Below are 18070 nucleotides of genomic sequence, written 5' to 3'. Positions count from 1 at the left end.
CTTTCTTTCCCCCACTTTTTCTTTATTTCTACACTCACCCCACCCCCCTTCCTCAGACACAGAACCACACATGCAGCTACCCAGGGTGGCACAGCACCTCCATTGTCGACCACACCAGACCTCATGGAGACAGTGCACCTGTTTCCTGTTTGGGGGAACACCACTCCACTCCATCTCTGCCAGTGGATCCCAGCTCCCTACCTGAAGAAAGTGCCTCGCCAGCAAGGTGCATGATCGTCCATCAGGGTACCATTCTGGATAATGTTAAGAACCTCTTAGAAGTTGCAGAAACACTCCAATTTATAGATTCTGTAAGTAGAATTACTAAGGCAAGTTAATGTTTCTGGAAGGGATTTAGAAAACTCATTTCATAACTCTTTGCCATTTTCTATAGTAAATGTTATTGGTCTCAATTCATGTGTAGGTAAACGTATGAATTTAGACTTAACAAATATATTTTTGCAGAGATCTCATATCATACCCTACCAAGACAAAAGGCAGCTGTTAAACTTTTCCTTCAAAAGGCATATTTAAAAAAAAATAAAGCTTATAAAGTAGGACTCCAGCTATCCTTCAAAGAGCATATTTAAAAATAATAATAATAAAAAAGCCAATGACTTATAAAGCAGAACTCCAGCTATGGAATTGGTGTTTGAGTTACTTTTAAAGGATCTTTTATTTTGCTTACTTCTTTGTGCTTCTCTAGAATATTGCTTTGCTTTTGGATAGCATATTAAGAATTATGTTTACTGGGAACTTAAAGCAATCTTCCAGTGTATTTGAAATAATCAGTTCATTGGTAGATGTGGCTTTCTGTATAAAATATCGAACATTAATTATCTGTCCCATTGGTTCACCAAGATAAATCATTCTTAGTGAAACAAAACTGGAGTTCAGCCCCCACTCAGCAGACACTCACTTCATTTCCTGGGTTTCCTAGTTGGTTAAAAAACATTTATTGTGTACTTGCTGGAAAGGGCATGGATATCGCCACTGTGTGCCTTCTAGAAAGGTTTTCTCTTTGCTCTATATTGCATGTAAATGATAGGATGTCAGGAGCTCCCCACAGCACATCTGTAGGGCTAACCTCGAGCAGTTCCCGAACCCCTGTAATGCAGGGTGACAAACAACTGTTACCCTTGCTTCTGGAAAAAGTTCACCATATGGGCCCCAGGTTTTCTGTGCACTTAGCATGTCTTTCTCAGTGCTGTTTCAGGTGATGATGGCACACAACTTGCACACACTGTCTCAAAGTTCTGTGCCTCCCACATTGTTTCAGGATTCTTCATCATGGTGTGATCTCAGCAGTTTTGAATTCTCTGAAGAAGCAGCTTTTCCACCTAGCCAGCATTCCGCAGGCAAAGACCTCCAGCTTCAGCAAAGAGAGGGCAATGGGAATAGCCCTGCAGGAGAGCCTAACCCGAGGGTGAACAACCCTCCCAAGGCTTTACCTCCTGCAAAGCATAGCACAATTCCACTGGTCATCCTTCGAAAAAAGCGGGGCCAGGCCAGCCCCTTAGCCACTGGAGACTCTAGCTCCTTCCTATTTGCTGACGTCAGCAGTGCAAGTCCCAAGCGTTCCCCTGTCAAAAGCCTGCCCTTCTCTCCCTCGCAGGTAGCACACAATTTCTGCACAGCTGTTACTAATTTGCAACAGACACCTGAGCCTTAATAATCTAGAAACTAATCCTTTGGAACAAATGACTACTGCTGCCCTTGCTGATTTCATTCTGGCACTGAATCTAGCTGTGGCTGAGACCTGTTGCCTCTCAGAGTCTAGGCTGGCTGCAGGCTAGCTGATGGTTTTGTCCTGATTCTCTCTTTTACTTTATTTGGAAGATAGTTTGCATGGGATATGCTCTTATTTCCTTCTACCCTAGAATTTAGCATTTCTGTCTCTTTCTCTAGTCCTGTGTGATCCCTTTCTTTTAAAATATTAACATGTTTTCTGCCTCTTTGTTCATTTGTCATTATGTGATTCACTGACCCCAGAAAGGAGGGAACCAAATTATGAAAACATACCATTTGGGTTGCAACTGGAAATTTAGATTCCAGTCTGTCTTTGAGTGGGAAGGTGGAGGGAGAGGATGAGGAACAAACGCTTAAGGAAAATTTAAAATTTTCATCATTGGCTCTTGAGTTGTGTCATATTTTACTAGTGAAGTTTTTGCCAAATATTCTCATTTCATATAGTGTTTCTAAGGCATAGAAATTATAATCTTTATCAGACACTTGTGTTCCTAAATTATTAAAATAATTGAAATTAATAGATAATCTGGCACTTTATAATGTTTTTCCAATTTTTTCTGTTGAGTTTGTTTGGAGAACAGCTTTAAGTATAAACAAATGATACCTCCACCAAAAAAATATATGTATACATACGTATGTATATACATACATATTTGTATATAAGTATATATATGTACACATATGTGTATATATGTACATATCTGTGTGTGTGTGTGTATATATATATATATATATTGGGGTTTTTTTTTCTATATTTTCCAAGCAGTGTTTTGCAGAATGTTAGTTCTGCAACATTTTAATAGGTGATGTTCCAGAAAAAAAGTCTAAGTATATAGGTATGTACATCTGAGAAACATGGACTCAAAGTTAAAAACGGTTTCTTTACACAAGTACACTAAGTTACTTTGTTGTCATCACTATTTTTGTTTTGTTTTGTTTGTTTTTTGGTTTTGAGACAGGGTCTCATAAGTTGCCCAAGCTCCTGTACCCAAGTGGTCCTACCTCAGCCTCCTGACTATTAAAAGAAATACTTTATAACCTTTATAACATGTCTCATTTTCTTGAATCGCAAGTGTCTTTTATTGATAATATTTTCTTAGCATTTTGCAAGTTTTTCAGTATTGACCCTAGTTTTATTTTGGATGCTCAATTGAAGTAAATTAATACCCTCTTCAACACCATATGATTGTTAATATCTATTATTTTGCATAGTGGGTCAGTAAACCATACTTGCTTATTATGTAGGTGTGATTTTGAAGTTGGGCTGAGTAGAGAATCACTGTTTAAGTAGTTCTTTTCTCTCTCTCCTGTGTTTAGTTTTTAAACACTTCCAGTAACCATGAAAGCTTAGACTTGGAAACACCTTCTTTAACTTCCACCCCTCTCAATGGTTACAAATTGACTGTTACAACACCGTTTCATAGAGACCAGACTGTGAAAACTCAAAAGGAAAACACCATGTAAGTTCTTGGGTCAAGAAAAAAGTATTTATTTATCTTGGTTATAACTAAATAATGGATTATAACCCCCAACTATCTGATATATTTGTATGTAAGTAATTTTGCTAGTGTATTTATATGTATTAAAAATATTACATATTCCCAGACAGAATATGTCTGTCCTAGGAATGTTAGAACTAACTAGAAGTAGAAGCTGGGATAATAAACAAAATTGCCTTTTATAGTTCACTCCAATTTCTGTATATGCAGAGGCAGTTTTAATAAAATGTTTTCATCTAGTTTGTTTGTTCATTCAGTCCCTACTGAATTTTTCTCTCACTGAAAAAGATTTTCAGCCTTCTTTCTTCTCTGATTATAAGCTTCAAAATAAGATTGATCGTGGTTCTTTACATGGTTCGTATTTTTAATCTTAAATTTTCTCTGACATCTTCAGAAATATCATATGATTAAAAGCCAAGGTGTGATTAAACAATCATTTTTATTTGATGAAGGCTTAACCTATTCAAAGAAATGGAAGAGAAAATCAGTTTGAATTATAAGAAGCCTTTGAAGGAAATCCATTCTTATTACTTTCAAATACAAAAAATAAATTTTAAAAGGTTAACATGTTTTCTAGTGTGAATCTCCTTTTAATGAATAGATAAATTGATTTGTCAATGACATCAGATATGGCAAGGTTTATTATAGTTATTATATAGATTGAGGGCATTTTCCCATATCCTCTGAAACATTCAGGAAAGATGAATAATATTTTAGCACTTTTAGTCTTAAGACTATATAATATTTTGAAATATTATATACTATTATTATATAATATTATATATTATATATATAATATTTTGACAATATGTCTACTATTATCTTCTCCCTAGTGAATGTATATGATTTATAAACATATCCAATTCCATATCAGTGGTAGAGTTTATTGTGTTTATTGGAAAAAAATTAAATTTGATAGATAAAACAAAGTGATGACCATCACATTTCTTTTATATTAAGCCACTGCTTGTTCTCTTTTTTAAAGGTTTAGAACTCCAGCTATCAAAAGGTCAATCCTAGAAAGCTCGCCAAGAACACCCACACCTTTCAAACATGCACTTGCAGCTCAAGAAATTAAATATGGTCCCCTGAAGATGCTAGTAAGTTTTGGAAAAGTCCTTGAGTGTAGTTGACTTATTAGCATAGATAGGAATTTTCCTCTGATGCAAAAATGTCCACTCTTCCCTACAGCCTCAGACACCGTCTCATCTAGTAGAAGATCTACAGGATGTGATCAAACAAGAGTCGGATGAATCTGGCATTGTTGCTGAGTTTCAAGAGAATGGCCCACCTTTACTGAAGAAAATCAAACAGGAGGTAAGTATAAGACCCTATGGAAGGAACAAGCTGTGACTCCTGCTGCCTTTGTTCTTTCGTGCATTTTGATGTGCCTGGCCTCGGTGCTGTGTGACAGCACCACTTCTCATGTAAGATTTTTATACAAGATGCATTCAAAAGGTACTGCCAGACTGTGGGCAGCAACCTTTCGTTTGGAAAGCCACGCCACTTCTATCAACTTCATATTGGGATAGAGAAGATGCTAGGATAAGGGAAAGAGAGGGCAGAAGCTTTTTATTATACTTAAAAATATAGATAGATGATAAATATTCCATTTTCTCTCTCCCTTTTTTAAGGGAATAAGAAACAGTTTATTCTGAGCCAAATATGAATGACTGTCACTGGGAACACAAATTCAAGTTACCCTGAATGACATATTCCCTCACTTTCTGAGACCATAGAAAAATAGGAATTCACATTCAAATGGTAGTATTTTAAATTCATATAGTATAGAAGAAAGGAGATGTAACCTGCAAGGATCAAAGTAGCTTTTTGGCAAGAGGCATCTCTTAACAAGTTGGATAATTTGCCTCTTGGATTTATTTTCATGCAGGGTTGAATGTTTGAGAGACTGACCAGAAATTTACTACTGAGAATAAATATTTCATAAAAGTAGTACTGGTAGAAATGACAAGCACTTCCTGTTTGATTTTAGGTAGAATCTCCAACTGATAAAGCAGGAAACTTCTTCTGCTCAAGCCACTGGGAAGGGGACAGTCTGAATGCTCAACTGTTCACACAGGCATCACCTGTGGCAGAGGCACCACCAGTAAGTACCCATGCACCAGTGCCCAAGTTGCTCCACTAGTGACTCAGAATCCTATGTGTGGTATGTTGGGCCATTGTGGTTTCAATACTCACTCTTTAGCGCATCTGGTTTCAAAACAGCCTCTCATGCATTTTTTTAAAAAAATGATTATTAATGTTAGAATATAAAGTTGAAATTTTTGTTTATGTATTCAAAACAGATTCTGTCTATATTGTTTAGTGGATAAAGATCACAATAGTCTGTACATATCAGTATATGTGGATTTTCTTCCCAAGGTTTGGTTGCTGAATACATGGGTGCACAGGGCCAACAGGATTGCCTTGCCTTGGTTCCATCATTTTTCCAGTTTACTATTAGTGAATAGTGCCCTTATATCTTATGGAGAATCTAAGCAAACAATAATTACTAATACTTATTCAGTATGTAGTAAGTGGTGAGTCCTAATTTAATGACTTTAGATGAGTTAATTCATGTAATCCTTGCAGTAACCCTATAAGATTGATAACATTATCACTTCCATTATAGCAACTAGAAAATTTGGTATCTTAGTCATTTATTCAAGTTTATATTCCTCATGGGGCTGGTACTGGATTAGAACTCTAAAACTGTGGCTCTAAATTCTAAAAATCCATAGAAGCGTGGCTTTTTGTCATTGAACTATACTGCCTTTAATACAGCTATAAAATATTTCTGTCCCAGTATATGAAATAAACAATCCATATCCAAGAGCTTAGAATATCCTTTAGTTTTAAAAGCATGGACTTATGAATTCATTTAGAAGATGGATTTTAAGTGCATACCCCATGCTTAGAATAAGATGGGACCCAAAGCTTTTTGGGTTCTGGTGGTGTTTGCCACAGTGGTGTGAGGGTTAGTTTATCATTGAGTTCTCCTTTTAGCTCACAGGGAAGAAACTTTCTGGAAGATGCCTGCATTTCTTCATGCTAATGAGTACCATCTCATAGTAATCTCCTCTCAACAGTGTTAGGATTGTTGGCTTTCATATTATCCAAGCTCATTTAAATTTCAAATATTCTCTTTCTTTTTAGAATATTCTTACAAGCTCTGTTTTAATGACACCAGTATCAGAAGATGAAGACAATGTTCTCAAAGCATTTACAGCACCTAAAAACAGGTCCCTGGTGAGTCCCTTGCAGGTAATTATTATTCCATCACTGGTGTCTTAAAATTCATTCACTGAAAAAATGTTATATTATTGTTGTTTTTAACATATTAGACATAGAGGAGTGGTGTCTTAAAGTGACATCTAATGTCTAGAAAATCTCTTCTAATTTTTGGTACTACTCATATGAGACAGGCTGGAAATTTTCATGAGAGCTGGTCCCCCAAGCATGATGAAGGAAAACATTTTTTACTGTGACTAAGATCATTGATCACCCTTGGGTCAGTATCTCCTTCCTCTTGAAAACATTTTTTTTAAATGTCTACATAGTTTACTTTTTGTTTCAAAATTCTTGTTTTCTATGCTCTATCACTAGACAATCAAAGCTCTGAGATTGGTTAGATTTTAAATGAAATGTGAAGTTATCTAGACAGAAAATAATTGCAATGTATTTGACCATCAGAATAAAAAAAGCAACTGTCAATGCTTGTGACTAATCCATGATGGACCATCTGCTCTCAGGTTTTAATATCAAAGGAGATTTTCCTTATAACCCTGAAGTAGATGTGTGTTGAGAATATACAACAAATTCCCAAACTAATCCGAAGCCAAATGTAAATAAGAATGCAAATTTGCTCCCACAAATTATTTAAAGCAGTTCCCAACACCAGCTGTAGGGTCCTCCCCTCAGTCCTCCTGTGCTACTCAGAGGAAAACCCCCTCACTCTCCTGCAGATGGAGATTCAGAAGGGGAAAGTCATATTTGATGCTGTAGGTTGCAAGCACTGTAACTGGAGTGGCCTGGTCCCTTATAGAACTTTTTTTGTCATAGTGCTGGGCCTTCATATTCCAACTTGTGAGCATCTTAAAACTCCCTTCTTAAGTATTTGTGACACTTCGAATTATTTTTTAAAATATGAAAATACAGCTAGAAAGGTTGTAGGCACATTTGTTTTTAATTCAGTGAGATCACTTTCTTGTGGCCTCTCTCAGATACCATGTACTTTGGTAAAAGATGTCTCGGGGCTGGAGTGTGGGACAGGGAGTGTCAGAACATGTGGACAGTCAGAAGTTCCAAGTTAGTCAGGCTTGGGCAGGCCTTCTGTGGAGAGGACTCAGCATATCACACAGAATTGAGAGGTGAGAAAATAAACACCATTGGGATGTTAGAGGGGCACTGAAAAGGGATTAGAGGCTTGTCTGGGCAAAGTGGCAGCCATTTCAAAATTTTACCTAGACCTGATCCTGGGTCTACAAGAGAAACCCTTTCTTTGTTTTTCTTTGGTCCTTGGTATCCAGAGCATAGAATTTGACTGATGCTATTAGTATTTTAGTTAGATTAAGAAATGAACTTAATAGTTAAGTTTTATGCATATTTTGTAACCTAGCCTGGGACACAACCTGTATTTGTAGTAGTAGAGAAAAAATGCATTTTAAGCTGATTATGATGGCACATATCTATAATCTCCCAGCTACTCCTGAAACCCAGGCAGGAGGATTGCAAATTCAAGGCCAGCCTCAGCAACTTAGTGAGACTCTGTCTAAAAAAAAAAAAAACTCGGAATTTCCAATACCATAAAAACAAAATTATAAGAGAAAAATGCATTCTGTGTGTCAAAAAGCAAGCATGTAAGTATATCTGGGAACAGTAATCATTACCTAAATTGAAAAACCCTGATTATTTTTCTAACATAGAATCCTAATAACTTTTGGCCGATCCAAACACTGTTTAGGCAAAAAACATTCAGAATTGAATATGATGCTGATATAAAATATATGTTATATAAAATATATATTATGAGTAATAATGTCAATATTTATGAAAATAGTTTGATATTTTTTGCCACAGGACTTTTAATGTTATTCAAGTTTTTAAAAATTTTAGTATGGGAATATATTAACATTTAAATTTTATTTAATGAAATATTGGTTATCTTTGAAACTCAAAATTGAGTAGCAGCTCTATTTTGTTAACCTGTGTTTTCTAGTACACAGTGGGTTCTATTTGCACACATTCTAATATCTGAATGCTGAAACTAAGTCCTGTATGTACATTCCATGGTGAAGGTGGTATTTGTCACTTCCAACAACTGAATAATTGAGACATAACAGTCAGTGCTTCTATATATACTGTATGGTTTACTGATTTACATTGATCAAATATTTTTAATAGTCTGCTATAACAGATAACTCAATTTGTTTTATGTCATGGAGCCTAGCTTCTGATACTACAGAAATGTGTGATTTCTAAAATGTTTCAAACTTTTGGGCTAAACACTGGAAGTTGTATCAAGCAATTCTAACTATTGAAACACTTACTACCAATATTTCATATAATCTTGATTCAAAATATTATATAATAATTCCTTCTATCCAAGGAGTATGTTTTTCCAAGACTCCTGGGCGTGCCTGAAACAATGGATAGTGCCAAATCCTATACACTCTGATTTTTCTACACACACACACACACACACACACACATACTCACACACAGATGATAATTTATAAGTTAGGCATAATAAGAGATTAATAACAATAAAATAGGAGAAGTATAACATTATACTGTAATAACAGTTATTTAAAAATCATGATTTTTTTTTCTGGATTTTCTGTTTAATAATTTCAGACCATGGTTGACCCTATGTAACTGAAATTACAGAAAGCAAAACCAAGAATAGGGGGAAACCACTGTTTGTGTTTTCATGCATTTTGGTGATTTGCTTGTTTAAAACATAATGCCATTCCATATATTTCCACTGATAATCCAATTTGACCTAATAATGCACAGTTCTCACACATGGTGTTTTTGAAGACATTTTGCATTCATTAAATGAGCTGGCTGTTAACTTAAGAGTACTTCATACAGTCTATAACTTTTGTAATTCGTACTTATGTCAAATACTAACTGGAATTTTGAACAAGCCATCCAGATATTTTTGTCATAGCAATACTTTTAATTGAAACAAAGTATGATTCCCCAAATATTTTAAAATTTGAATACCTCTAAAATGTAAAATATTTGCCACTTATATAGTGCAGTAGGTTTTACATCTTATTTTCCAAATAACTTTGCTTAGGCACAAGAGCAGTTTATTTAAGACTATAGTAACTGGAATTCTGTGCTCTGTCATTTGAGTTTTAATCATCCTTGCCTAATTATGCCAATAAGGTTTTTGATAGAGCAATTAGTAAACTTTTTAAGACCCATACACTAGATCTTTATGGTTTTGCTTCTAATATATATAAGAATACACATGTTTATAAATTTGTATAAGTTACATCTGATATTTTAAAATTAGAAATGCAGATTGGCTGGAGATGTAGCTCAGTGGTGGAGTACTTACCTAATGTGTGAAAGGCCCTGGGTTCAATCCCCAGCACCACCAAAAAAATGGAAGCAAAGCAATGAAAGAAGCTGTGAGTTTTGTTATGATATGCTGTGTTCCTAACAACTATTAACATTTACCTTTATCAAAAGTCTTTAATGAAGTATTTTAAATTCCAGACAATATAACATTCTATTCTTATGTACTTGCAGAGAATATCTAAATATAGAACACCTTTATAAACAACCTAATACTATTATCACACATTATTAACAATAATTTATATTCTAATTCCTAGGGCATATTTAAATTTTCTTATCAATCAAAAAAATGATATTTGCTTGTATGATCAAAATTGAAACAACTTCACACATTGCATTTGGTTTTTAGGTCTCTTAAATGTCTTCTAATTGCTAGCCCAGTGCTTTCCAAAAGAAACTCTGCAGTGATGGAAATGTCTAATATGCTGCTGTCCAGTTTGATAGCCACTAGTCATATGTACTTATAATGTGACTTATATCACTGGAGAACAGAATTTTTGATTTTATTTATTTTAAGTGACTTTAATAACCACATTTCCTCATTCTCTTCTTGGAATCAGCCATTTCCCCCAAGGTGCTCTGAGTCATTTCAGTGGGAAATTGTATGCAGAGATCAAAATCAGGGTGCTAAGTATGCCCATGGTTATGTGGATTGTCATTGACACACAATGAATAATAACTCAGAACTTTCCATATATCCCCTGATCTAAAATCTGTATGTAGATTAAATTAGTTAACTTAAATAAGTAGAAGCTTAAATAGAGGTTGTTATGCACAATCCTGTTATGTTTGTTTTTTAACTTGTTCTCTCAAACACTTGTGACACCCTGGGCTATGTGATACTTAATCTTTTTCCAAAGAATTTGTGGTAGCTGCACAATCCTAATTGTATTTCTCTGTTTTTAAAGATGCCTTGATTTTAAACTATAAAAGCAAACAGTGGCTGGGATGTATCTTAGTGGTAGAGCACTTGCCTAATATGCTTGAGGTCCTAGGTTTGATTCCCAGCATTGAAGAAAAACAAAAATCAAACAGTACACTTAAAGTAAAATGTTCTGAGACATTTTTGATATTTATTTTTCTTACATGGTTCATTATATTTGAGATTTTCACATTGTACCATTGCCAGTACTCAGCCTTTCTCTCAAATTGTGTAAGGTAGAGATGGAATCGAGAATCTTATAAAATGCTCACAAATGTGAGGTAGTAGCAAAAATATTCAGCTTATAAAGCTTGCAATTTGGAGTAGGAAAGACAAATTCACTGTGAAATTCCACTGGATTCTACCATTCAGAAATTACCCTGAGAGATACTGAGGCAGACATGCAGAGAAAAGACTGCCTATTTTCCTCAATATGCTTTCAATTTGTTGTACATGTTGAAATAAATACATTATGCTAATAAATATTTCTTAAGGTAGACATTTTTTGGTAGATCCAAAATTTTATAAGTTATAACCTCCTGAACTTCTGTATTTTTCTCTTAAATTATAATTTCCTTTTATTCCTATTTAAAACTCAAGTGTAAAAGTTATGTTCATATGCTTTTTACTCACTCACTTTCCTCTTTTTTGTAACCACAGAATGACAGCCTTAAATTTTAATTTCCTGACTTGGCTTGTCATGGCCTCACTTTTTTAAAACAGTGAATTTAATTTAAGTAAATTTCCCAATTATTTTCCCATTATTATTAAACACATTTATACAACATCAAAAAATTTTAAAATATTATTACCAGAAATTAAAACTCACTTTCAACCTTGGATTTTAAGTTCTGTGTGTTTTAGATTGCTCCCACCACTATATGATTCATTTGTGACAAAAAATAAGGCAAATACTTTCTGTGTGACAAGTGTTGCTGAGAAGGGAAATAAACTCATATGTGAGCAACAGAACCTGGGTTCTGATCTGGACTCCACCATTTCCTACTTGAATGAATTTAATTCATTAATTTAATTAAATTATTTTTTTCTTTATAAACTGGGGAACATGGCATAACCTCCACTCATCACATAAAGTTACTATGAATATCAAATGGACCTAATATTGCTTTCAAGATGGCGGCACACCAGTGTCTGGTGCCCAATGGCAGCACAACGTCTCTGCCCTTAAAAAGGCAAGTAAGAAGACCTCACCAATGGCCTGGTCTTCTTTTCAGCTAAGGTATATTATTTCTCCTAGTGTAGTAGTCCCTGATCCATTCTTACAGAAGAATGTCAGTGGGTCACAAAAGAGATAACCATTTCAAGTAATTCTCTGAAATAAAGGCCCTCAGACCTCTTGGTATTAGGGAGACAAAACAGCTGATTTACAGGTTTTCTTTTCCTTTCTGCTGCACTGGCATGGAAACAGTCTGCTTGTGATAGAGATCTTTCTGAGTGTTGACTTAGTATGCCTTATTGATCTGTTCCCCTGGATGTCTCCACACTCATTTGGTTCTCCTTTTGGTCACTTTTTTCCACTTACCCCAGCAAAAATTCATGTAGCTGTCAGTAGTATTTTCAGTAACCTGCCTTTTAATAAATGTTATAAGTTAAGCAAATTTTCTCTGTGAGGTTTTGAGGTTGAACTGAGAAAGGCTAAATGAAGGGAGATGCTGCATTAAGCCCAGAGTCAGGGTACCCTGCCCCAGACATTACAAGACATGAATTTTTCATTTGTTTTGGTGACACTGGGAATAAACACTCTGAGATAGAATCTTCTTTAGGGACACCAGCAAAGATAGAATTGCTTTACAGCAATTTGGCATTTGTCTTAATCTTAATAGTCTGGAACTAATGTGGCCAAGGAAAAAGTTGTTCTTTCAAACATTTGTGACACCCTGGGCTATGTGATATAAACTGTTGGGAAGTCTATAAACATGAGATAAAGAGACCTCTAAAGACATCTAGGACAAACTCCATAGCTGGGAAGGGCCCATCTCCATTAGCTATTATTTATTTCGGTTTGGGAAATGGAGGCCTTGGTGAATGAGACATCTTCCATCTGGGCCTTTAATCACCTAAATTTTAAGATTCTTTCCTGTGAAAAATCAGCAACCCTGAAGTTGGAGACATTTAATTGCTTTGTTCTGGAATAGGTAAATATGTTGTTTAAGCACCTGTGGCTCTTTTTTTTTTTTTCTTTTTAAATATACATGACAGTAGAGTGTATTTTGACATTATACACACACACACACACACACACACACACACACACACTATACCTTAGTCTAATTAGGATCCCATTCTTGTGGTTGTACATGATGTGGAATTATACTGGTAATATATTCATATATGAACATAAGAAAGTTATGTCTGATTTATTCTACTCTCTTTCTTATTTCCATCCTTCTCCCTTACCTTCCTTTCAAACCTTTTCCAGTCTAATGGATTTCTATTCTTCCCCTCCCCACATGTGGGTTAGCATCCACATGTCAGAGAGAACATTCGGCCTTTAGTTTTCTTGGGACTGGCTTATTTCACTTAGCATGATATTCTCCAGTTCCATCCATTTACTGGCAAATGACATAGGGAAATATACAAAGGAAAGTTTAATATCCATTGGCCCTACCTTAGCAACACTTCTGCTCAAGTGTGAAGTCAGGGATCTGACTTCAAGATATCACCAAAGATTTCAATATTATCTCTTACAACTAATACATTGTAAAAAGATATCCCTCTGGCAAGGAATCTGGATCTTTGGAATTTTTGTCCAGTATAAGTGCTTTCTTCAGATAGGTTAAATAGTATAATCAAAAAATTCTTATTTCTTATTCTTTCATATACCATTTATACTGGCTTACTATTATAAAACAAAACAAAATAAAAGCATAATACCATCTCACAAGTTTGATATTCCAGAATATTTTTTAGGTTTATAAGAATTTCTTATGAAGTCTTCAAATTGTAAAACACAGGTTCTTGACATCAGTAAATGTTGTGTGAAGCTGCTATCTGAATATGATCATAATAGCAGGTGTTCAGTGTGATGAAAAATACCTCAGATTCTAAATGAGATTTGAAGATAATCTAATTCTGACAGAAAACCACCTGTGGACATGGTCTTTTCTCATTTCACTTCTTCTGTTTTCTAGGAAGGATCTGGGTATTTATTCAAAGTGCTTCAACAGGATATCCCAGTTAAAGCTTTGACAGACTGTTTATAGTTCACTTCTGCCCAGGGGCAATGAAAGGCACATTGCAGGATAAGCAAGGTGACTCTTCAGCAATGGGAGGAGGATGTGTGGATAGGATTATTAATGTTGAAATGAATTAGGATGGTGTGATATGTCTGAAATAGCACCGTGGGTTAGTAATGGAACAAGAATTCAGAGACAGAAATCTGTAATGCTTATCAGTTCCCTCATGTAAACGAAACTAAAATTTAGGTAGAGGGAATAAGGAGGATGCACAAAAATATATATGACAGTATTAAAAATATTCTTCTAGGACAAGGTCATTTAATATTTTTCAAAGCTATTCTGTTTAAAAGTTGGTGTAGGGCCCTGGGTTTAAGGTAGGAAGGGAGAAAGGGAGCCATTCTTTTTTACTTGAGTGCTCAACCTTCTTATCTTTGTGATTACACCATCAGTATGTGTCTGTTCTGACCAGTGTTGCCATGTTCATTGTTGAAAGTTGTTCTTGCTTTGTGCTCTCAATATAGAAAAGGGGATTCCTGGCTCGCCTTGCTGGCTTTTTTGTTACTGTACACAGTGGCCAGTACATCCCAGTATTTGTCTATCCTGGGAGAATCAGGTGTTCTTGGCCCATCCCAGGCTCTAAGCATCAGAGTTATATGTCAAGAAATTAGAATATTTCAGTCATTTTCATTAGTTTCTTAGTACATTCTCTTTGTCTTAAGAGAAGCTGATTATTTAAAAGTTCTCTCCAAACACAATTAAAAATATATGGCACCTTCTTTATATCAATGTCATTTTAAATATCTGGTCCTGGAGGAAGAACCACATATGAATCAAGTGATGAGCCATGTGGGGAATCTGTCAAAAATCACAGTCACATGTCAAATTGAAAATATATGAAGTTGGAAGTGTAGTATGTTGAAAATTATTAGTGTTAGATTCTCCTGAACAGACTGGGAGTTCTGAATATGATGAGACAAGGGATGGGAACTTGACCTTTACCAGGAGGCGTAGGAAAAGCAAATACGATTATTTTAAGATACTTTAATTTACACATTTGGAAAATGCATTTTATATTAATTGAAGCCCAGCTAAGTAGAAATATTCTTAATCTCAGAAAAACAGAAATAATCCTCTTGTTTGCTGTTCAATTCTTTATCTGTTCTCACTTTCCTTCTTCTTGTCCCTTCATTTGCTTCAATATATGTATTTTCTTGCATAGATTTCTATGTAAATTTTAAATATACATATAAGATATTAGTATATGAAGATATTCCATTCTGCTTCCTTATTTGTCACTTATTTTAAGATCTGTCCTCTGGCCAGGCATGGTGGGGCATGCCTGTAATACCAGTGAGTCTGGAAGCTGAGACAGGAGGATTGCAAGTTTGAAGCTCTAAGCAACTTAGTGAGACCCTAATACTCAAAATAAATAATAATAATAAAATAAAATAAAAAGGGCTGGGGATGTGGCTCAGTGGTTAAGCACCCCTGTGTTCAAACCCCAGTACCCCTTACCGCACCCCCAATATCCATGCTCGTTGATGTGTGCATCTATCTATGCATTGCTTCTAAGTACAGCTCTAAATAACTTAGTGGTAGATAAACCATACTGACCTTTGACCTCACAAGTAGCACCTGCATGTCCCATTTTGCCACAATGACTACTCAATAATTTAAAAAGATAACATTACATTTTATTTTTTAAAATCAATCACATGTGTCAATTTAGTGTTTCAGTCAGCAATCAATAAAACTAAAATGTAGAATTTGAATGGATAGATATATACCAGAAAAACATGTATATTTAATCCACATGCTCAAGTCTAGGGAAACATCATTTATTCAGAACTGATTCAAAGAATGCTGTAACTACCGTGGTGATTTTGTTCAGGAAAATAGTAAATATGACTCCGTGTGAGAATCAACCCAGAATACCTGTCATCTTTGTCTTGTCATTTTTGTGATCCACAGTTCCTGGGAATACTAGGATAATCCATTTTGCTATGTAGTGTTTCAAGTTACATATGGAGCTACTGAGCTTTCAAAGTAAACATGTGTACTCAACTGTGCTATTTACATTGGTGGGAAAATGGCACAGCTAAGAAACTCAGGAAGGACTAAGAAACTTCCTGAGTTTCTTAGTCCTAAAGAAGAATATGACACTGCAGACCTTATACCACTGGAACTTTGCTCATGTCTGGTCACTACTGTACCAGTACAGTGTTCATTCAAAATTATCAGACCTCTTTGCTAAAAAGTCTGATGACCCTCACACCCCACCTCCATACTTCCTCCTGGATCCCAAATCCCTGGTAACTGAGTCTCCAAATTGCCTATCAAGACACTTGCATTCTTCCTGACGAGAGCTCTCCTGGAAGCAGCATCTTGTACTCATTAGGGGTATGAGCTCCTGAATCCCACCCAAGTTCAAATTCACAAACCACAGGTGGTTTGTTTGTTTGTTTGTTTTGTGAGAGTTAAATGAGATGAGACTTGTGAAACTGTAAGATGAGTTGGCAGCACAGACTAAGGGCTTTTGAAACTCTAAGATGAGTTGGCAGCACAGAGTAAGATGCCATCATTTAACCACTGTATCCCTTTCTCTCCCCTGCTCCCCCCATACTCCCCACCAACAGTGCACAGATTTCAGATTCCTGCCTCTTTCTTGCTCTCTCTCCACAAGGATTACACTCCTGTTTTTCCACCTGTCTATCTCAGCTATGCCTGTTCTTGCCCTTCCCCTACAGCAGTGTCCCAGCACTCCCTCCATCTTCCATGCTCTGTTCACCTGCACCACAGCCCCCGCTCCCAAGTTGGTTCCACCTGTTGAGAAACACCTTTGCATTTGATCTCTTAAAGGACACTTTAGGTTCTGGAAAGCAAAGGCTTTCTTTTTCTTCTTTTGTCCCTTGGAAGATAATTCCTTTTAGATCAGGAGTAGTGCTTTTTCCTGAGCCACTGGCTGCTTTTGACTTTAAGGTACCAAATCTTAGACCTGCTTATGTTTGTTTCCCTCTGCACTGACTGCTGGCAGCCTACATCTCTCTGGGGCACTGAATTTCGTGACGTTTTGTGTACAAATCTTGCCCTGTTTCATATTATTTATTTTCTGCATGTTGATTCCCTGTGATCTTGCTTTCTGCACTTTTATAAACCTGTTGTATTTATTTTGTAACCGTATTAAATCCCTTTGGGAACTAAGTGGGACATAAATACTTTACTAAGACTTTACTTTGGGGCAACATGGAGTATGTCTTTAAAAAATTAAGCCATACTGAAGGTTGAGGGTGTAGCTCAGTGGTAGAACACTTGCCTAGCATGTGGGTGAAGCCCTGGGTTTGATCCCCAACACTGCAAAAGTTTAAATAAAAATAGCAAAATTAAGCTATACTGCGAAACAGATATTTCTAAATTAATTGTGAAAAGATTACTGTGCTTAGCAGATATTGATCAATTCCTTCACCTACATGAGCTTCATGGCCCCAGCACTCACCAGTTTGCTTAGTGAGTAAATGCCCAGGCAAGCTTATGGTCGGTGTCTGGAGAATTATGCTTGTTCTTGTCTCCAGCCTCAAGGCATTCCAGTATGAAGCCGTGGCCCCATCTTATGAAACCGGTTGGAGTGGGGTTTCCCTCCTAGGAGTGAGCAGTTCTGACCATTAATGTCACTTAAGGATGCTGGATTTCTGGATGTCAAGGAGTTGAAATCTGTCCACAAAGGCTTCCTGGTGTCAACCACTTGCCTCTGGCATCCAAAATGTGGCAGCTGGCCCTTCTGGGATTGGGAATCCCTTTTGGACTCTCGTGTGTGCTTCCTGGTCTGACCCTGCTGTCACCCTCTTCCCCCCTCAGCCTTGTAGCAGCGCCTGGGAACCCACATCCTGTGGAAAGATGGAGGATCAGATGACGGCTTCCGGTCAGGCTCGCAAATATGTGAACACGTTCTCAGCCCGGACTCTGGTTATGTGAGACGGTTCCAGAAAAGCATTATGATTTTCAGAACACTTCACGTTGACTTGGGATATGTCATTCCTCGACATGAAACTTTTCATGATTGGGTGAAGAACCTATTTTTGTTGTGGTACAACAGTTGAGAGCAGCAC

At 36.2% G+C, this 18070-nt stretch overlaps 1 protein-coding gene across 8 annotated transcripts in view; it reads left to right on the top strand.

Moving 5' to 3' along the window:
• Positions 1-17936, top strand: part of MYB (MYB proto-oncogene, transcription factor) — a gene marked incomplete at its 3' end in the record, with an annotated part of 31809 nt that extends 13873 nt beyond the window's left edge. For 3 of the 8 annotated variants that reach the window (XM_081296540.1, XM_081296539.1, XM_081296538.1), the window contains 7 exons: positions 57-311; positions 3067-3209; positions 4234-4348; positions 4440-4565; positions 5242-5355; positions 6405-6512; positions 17820-17936. In XM_081296540.1, coding sequence (XP_081152666.1) covers positions 57-311; positions 3067-3209; positions 4234-4348; positions 4440-4565; positions 5242-5355; positions 6405-6512; positions 17820-17936 — 978 coding nt within the window. Of the gene's footprint in view, positions 1-56; positions 312-1279; positions 1616-3066; positions 3210-4233; positions 4349-4439; positions 4566-5241; positions 5356-6404; positions 6513-17819 lie in introns of all 8 variants that reach the window. The other 5 variants (XM_081296536.1, XM_081296535.1, XM_081296537.1 and 2 more) reach the window with 4 other exon arrangements.
• Between the last annotated feature and the right edge of the window lie 134 nt (positions 17937-18070).

Source organism: Spermophilus citellus (genome assembly GCF_964194105.1).
Source record: "Spermophilus citellus genome assembly, chromosome: 5".
Taxonomy (NCBI): domain Eukaryota; kingdom Metazoa; phylum Chordata; class Mammalia; order Rodentia; family Sciuridae; genus Spermophilus; species Spermophilus citellus.
This window is presented reverse-complemented; position numbering and strand designations above follow the sequence as displayed.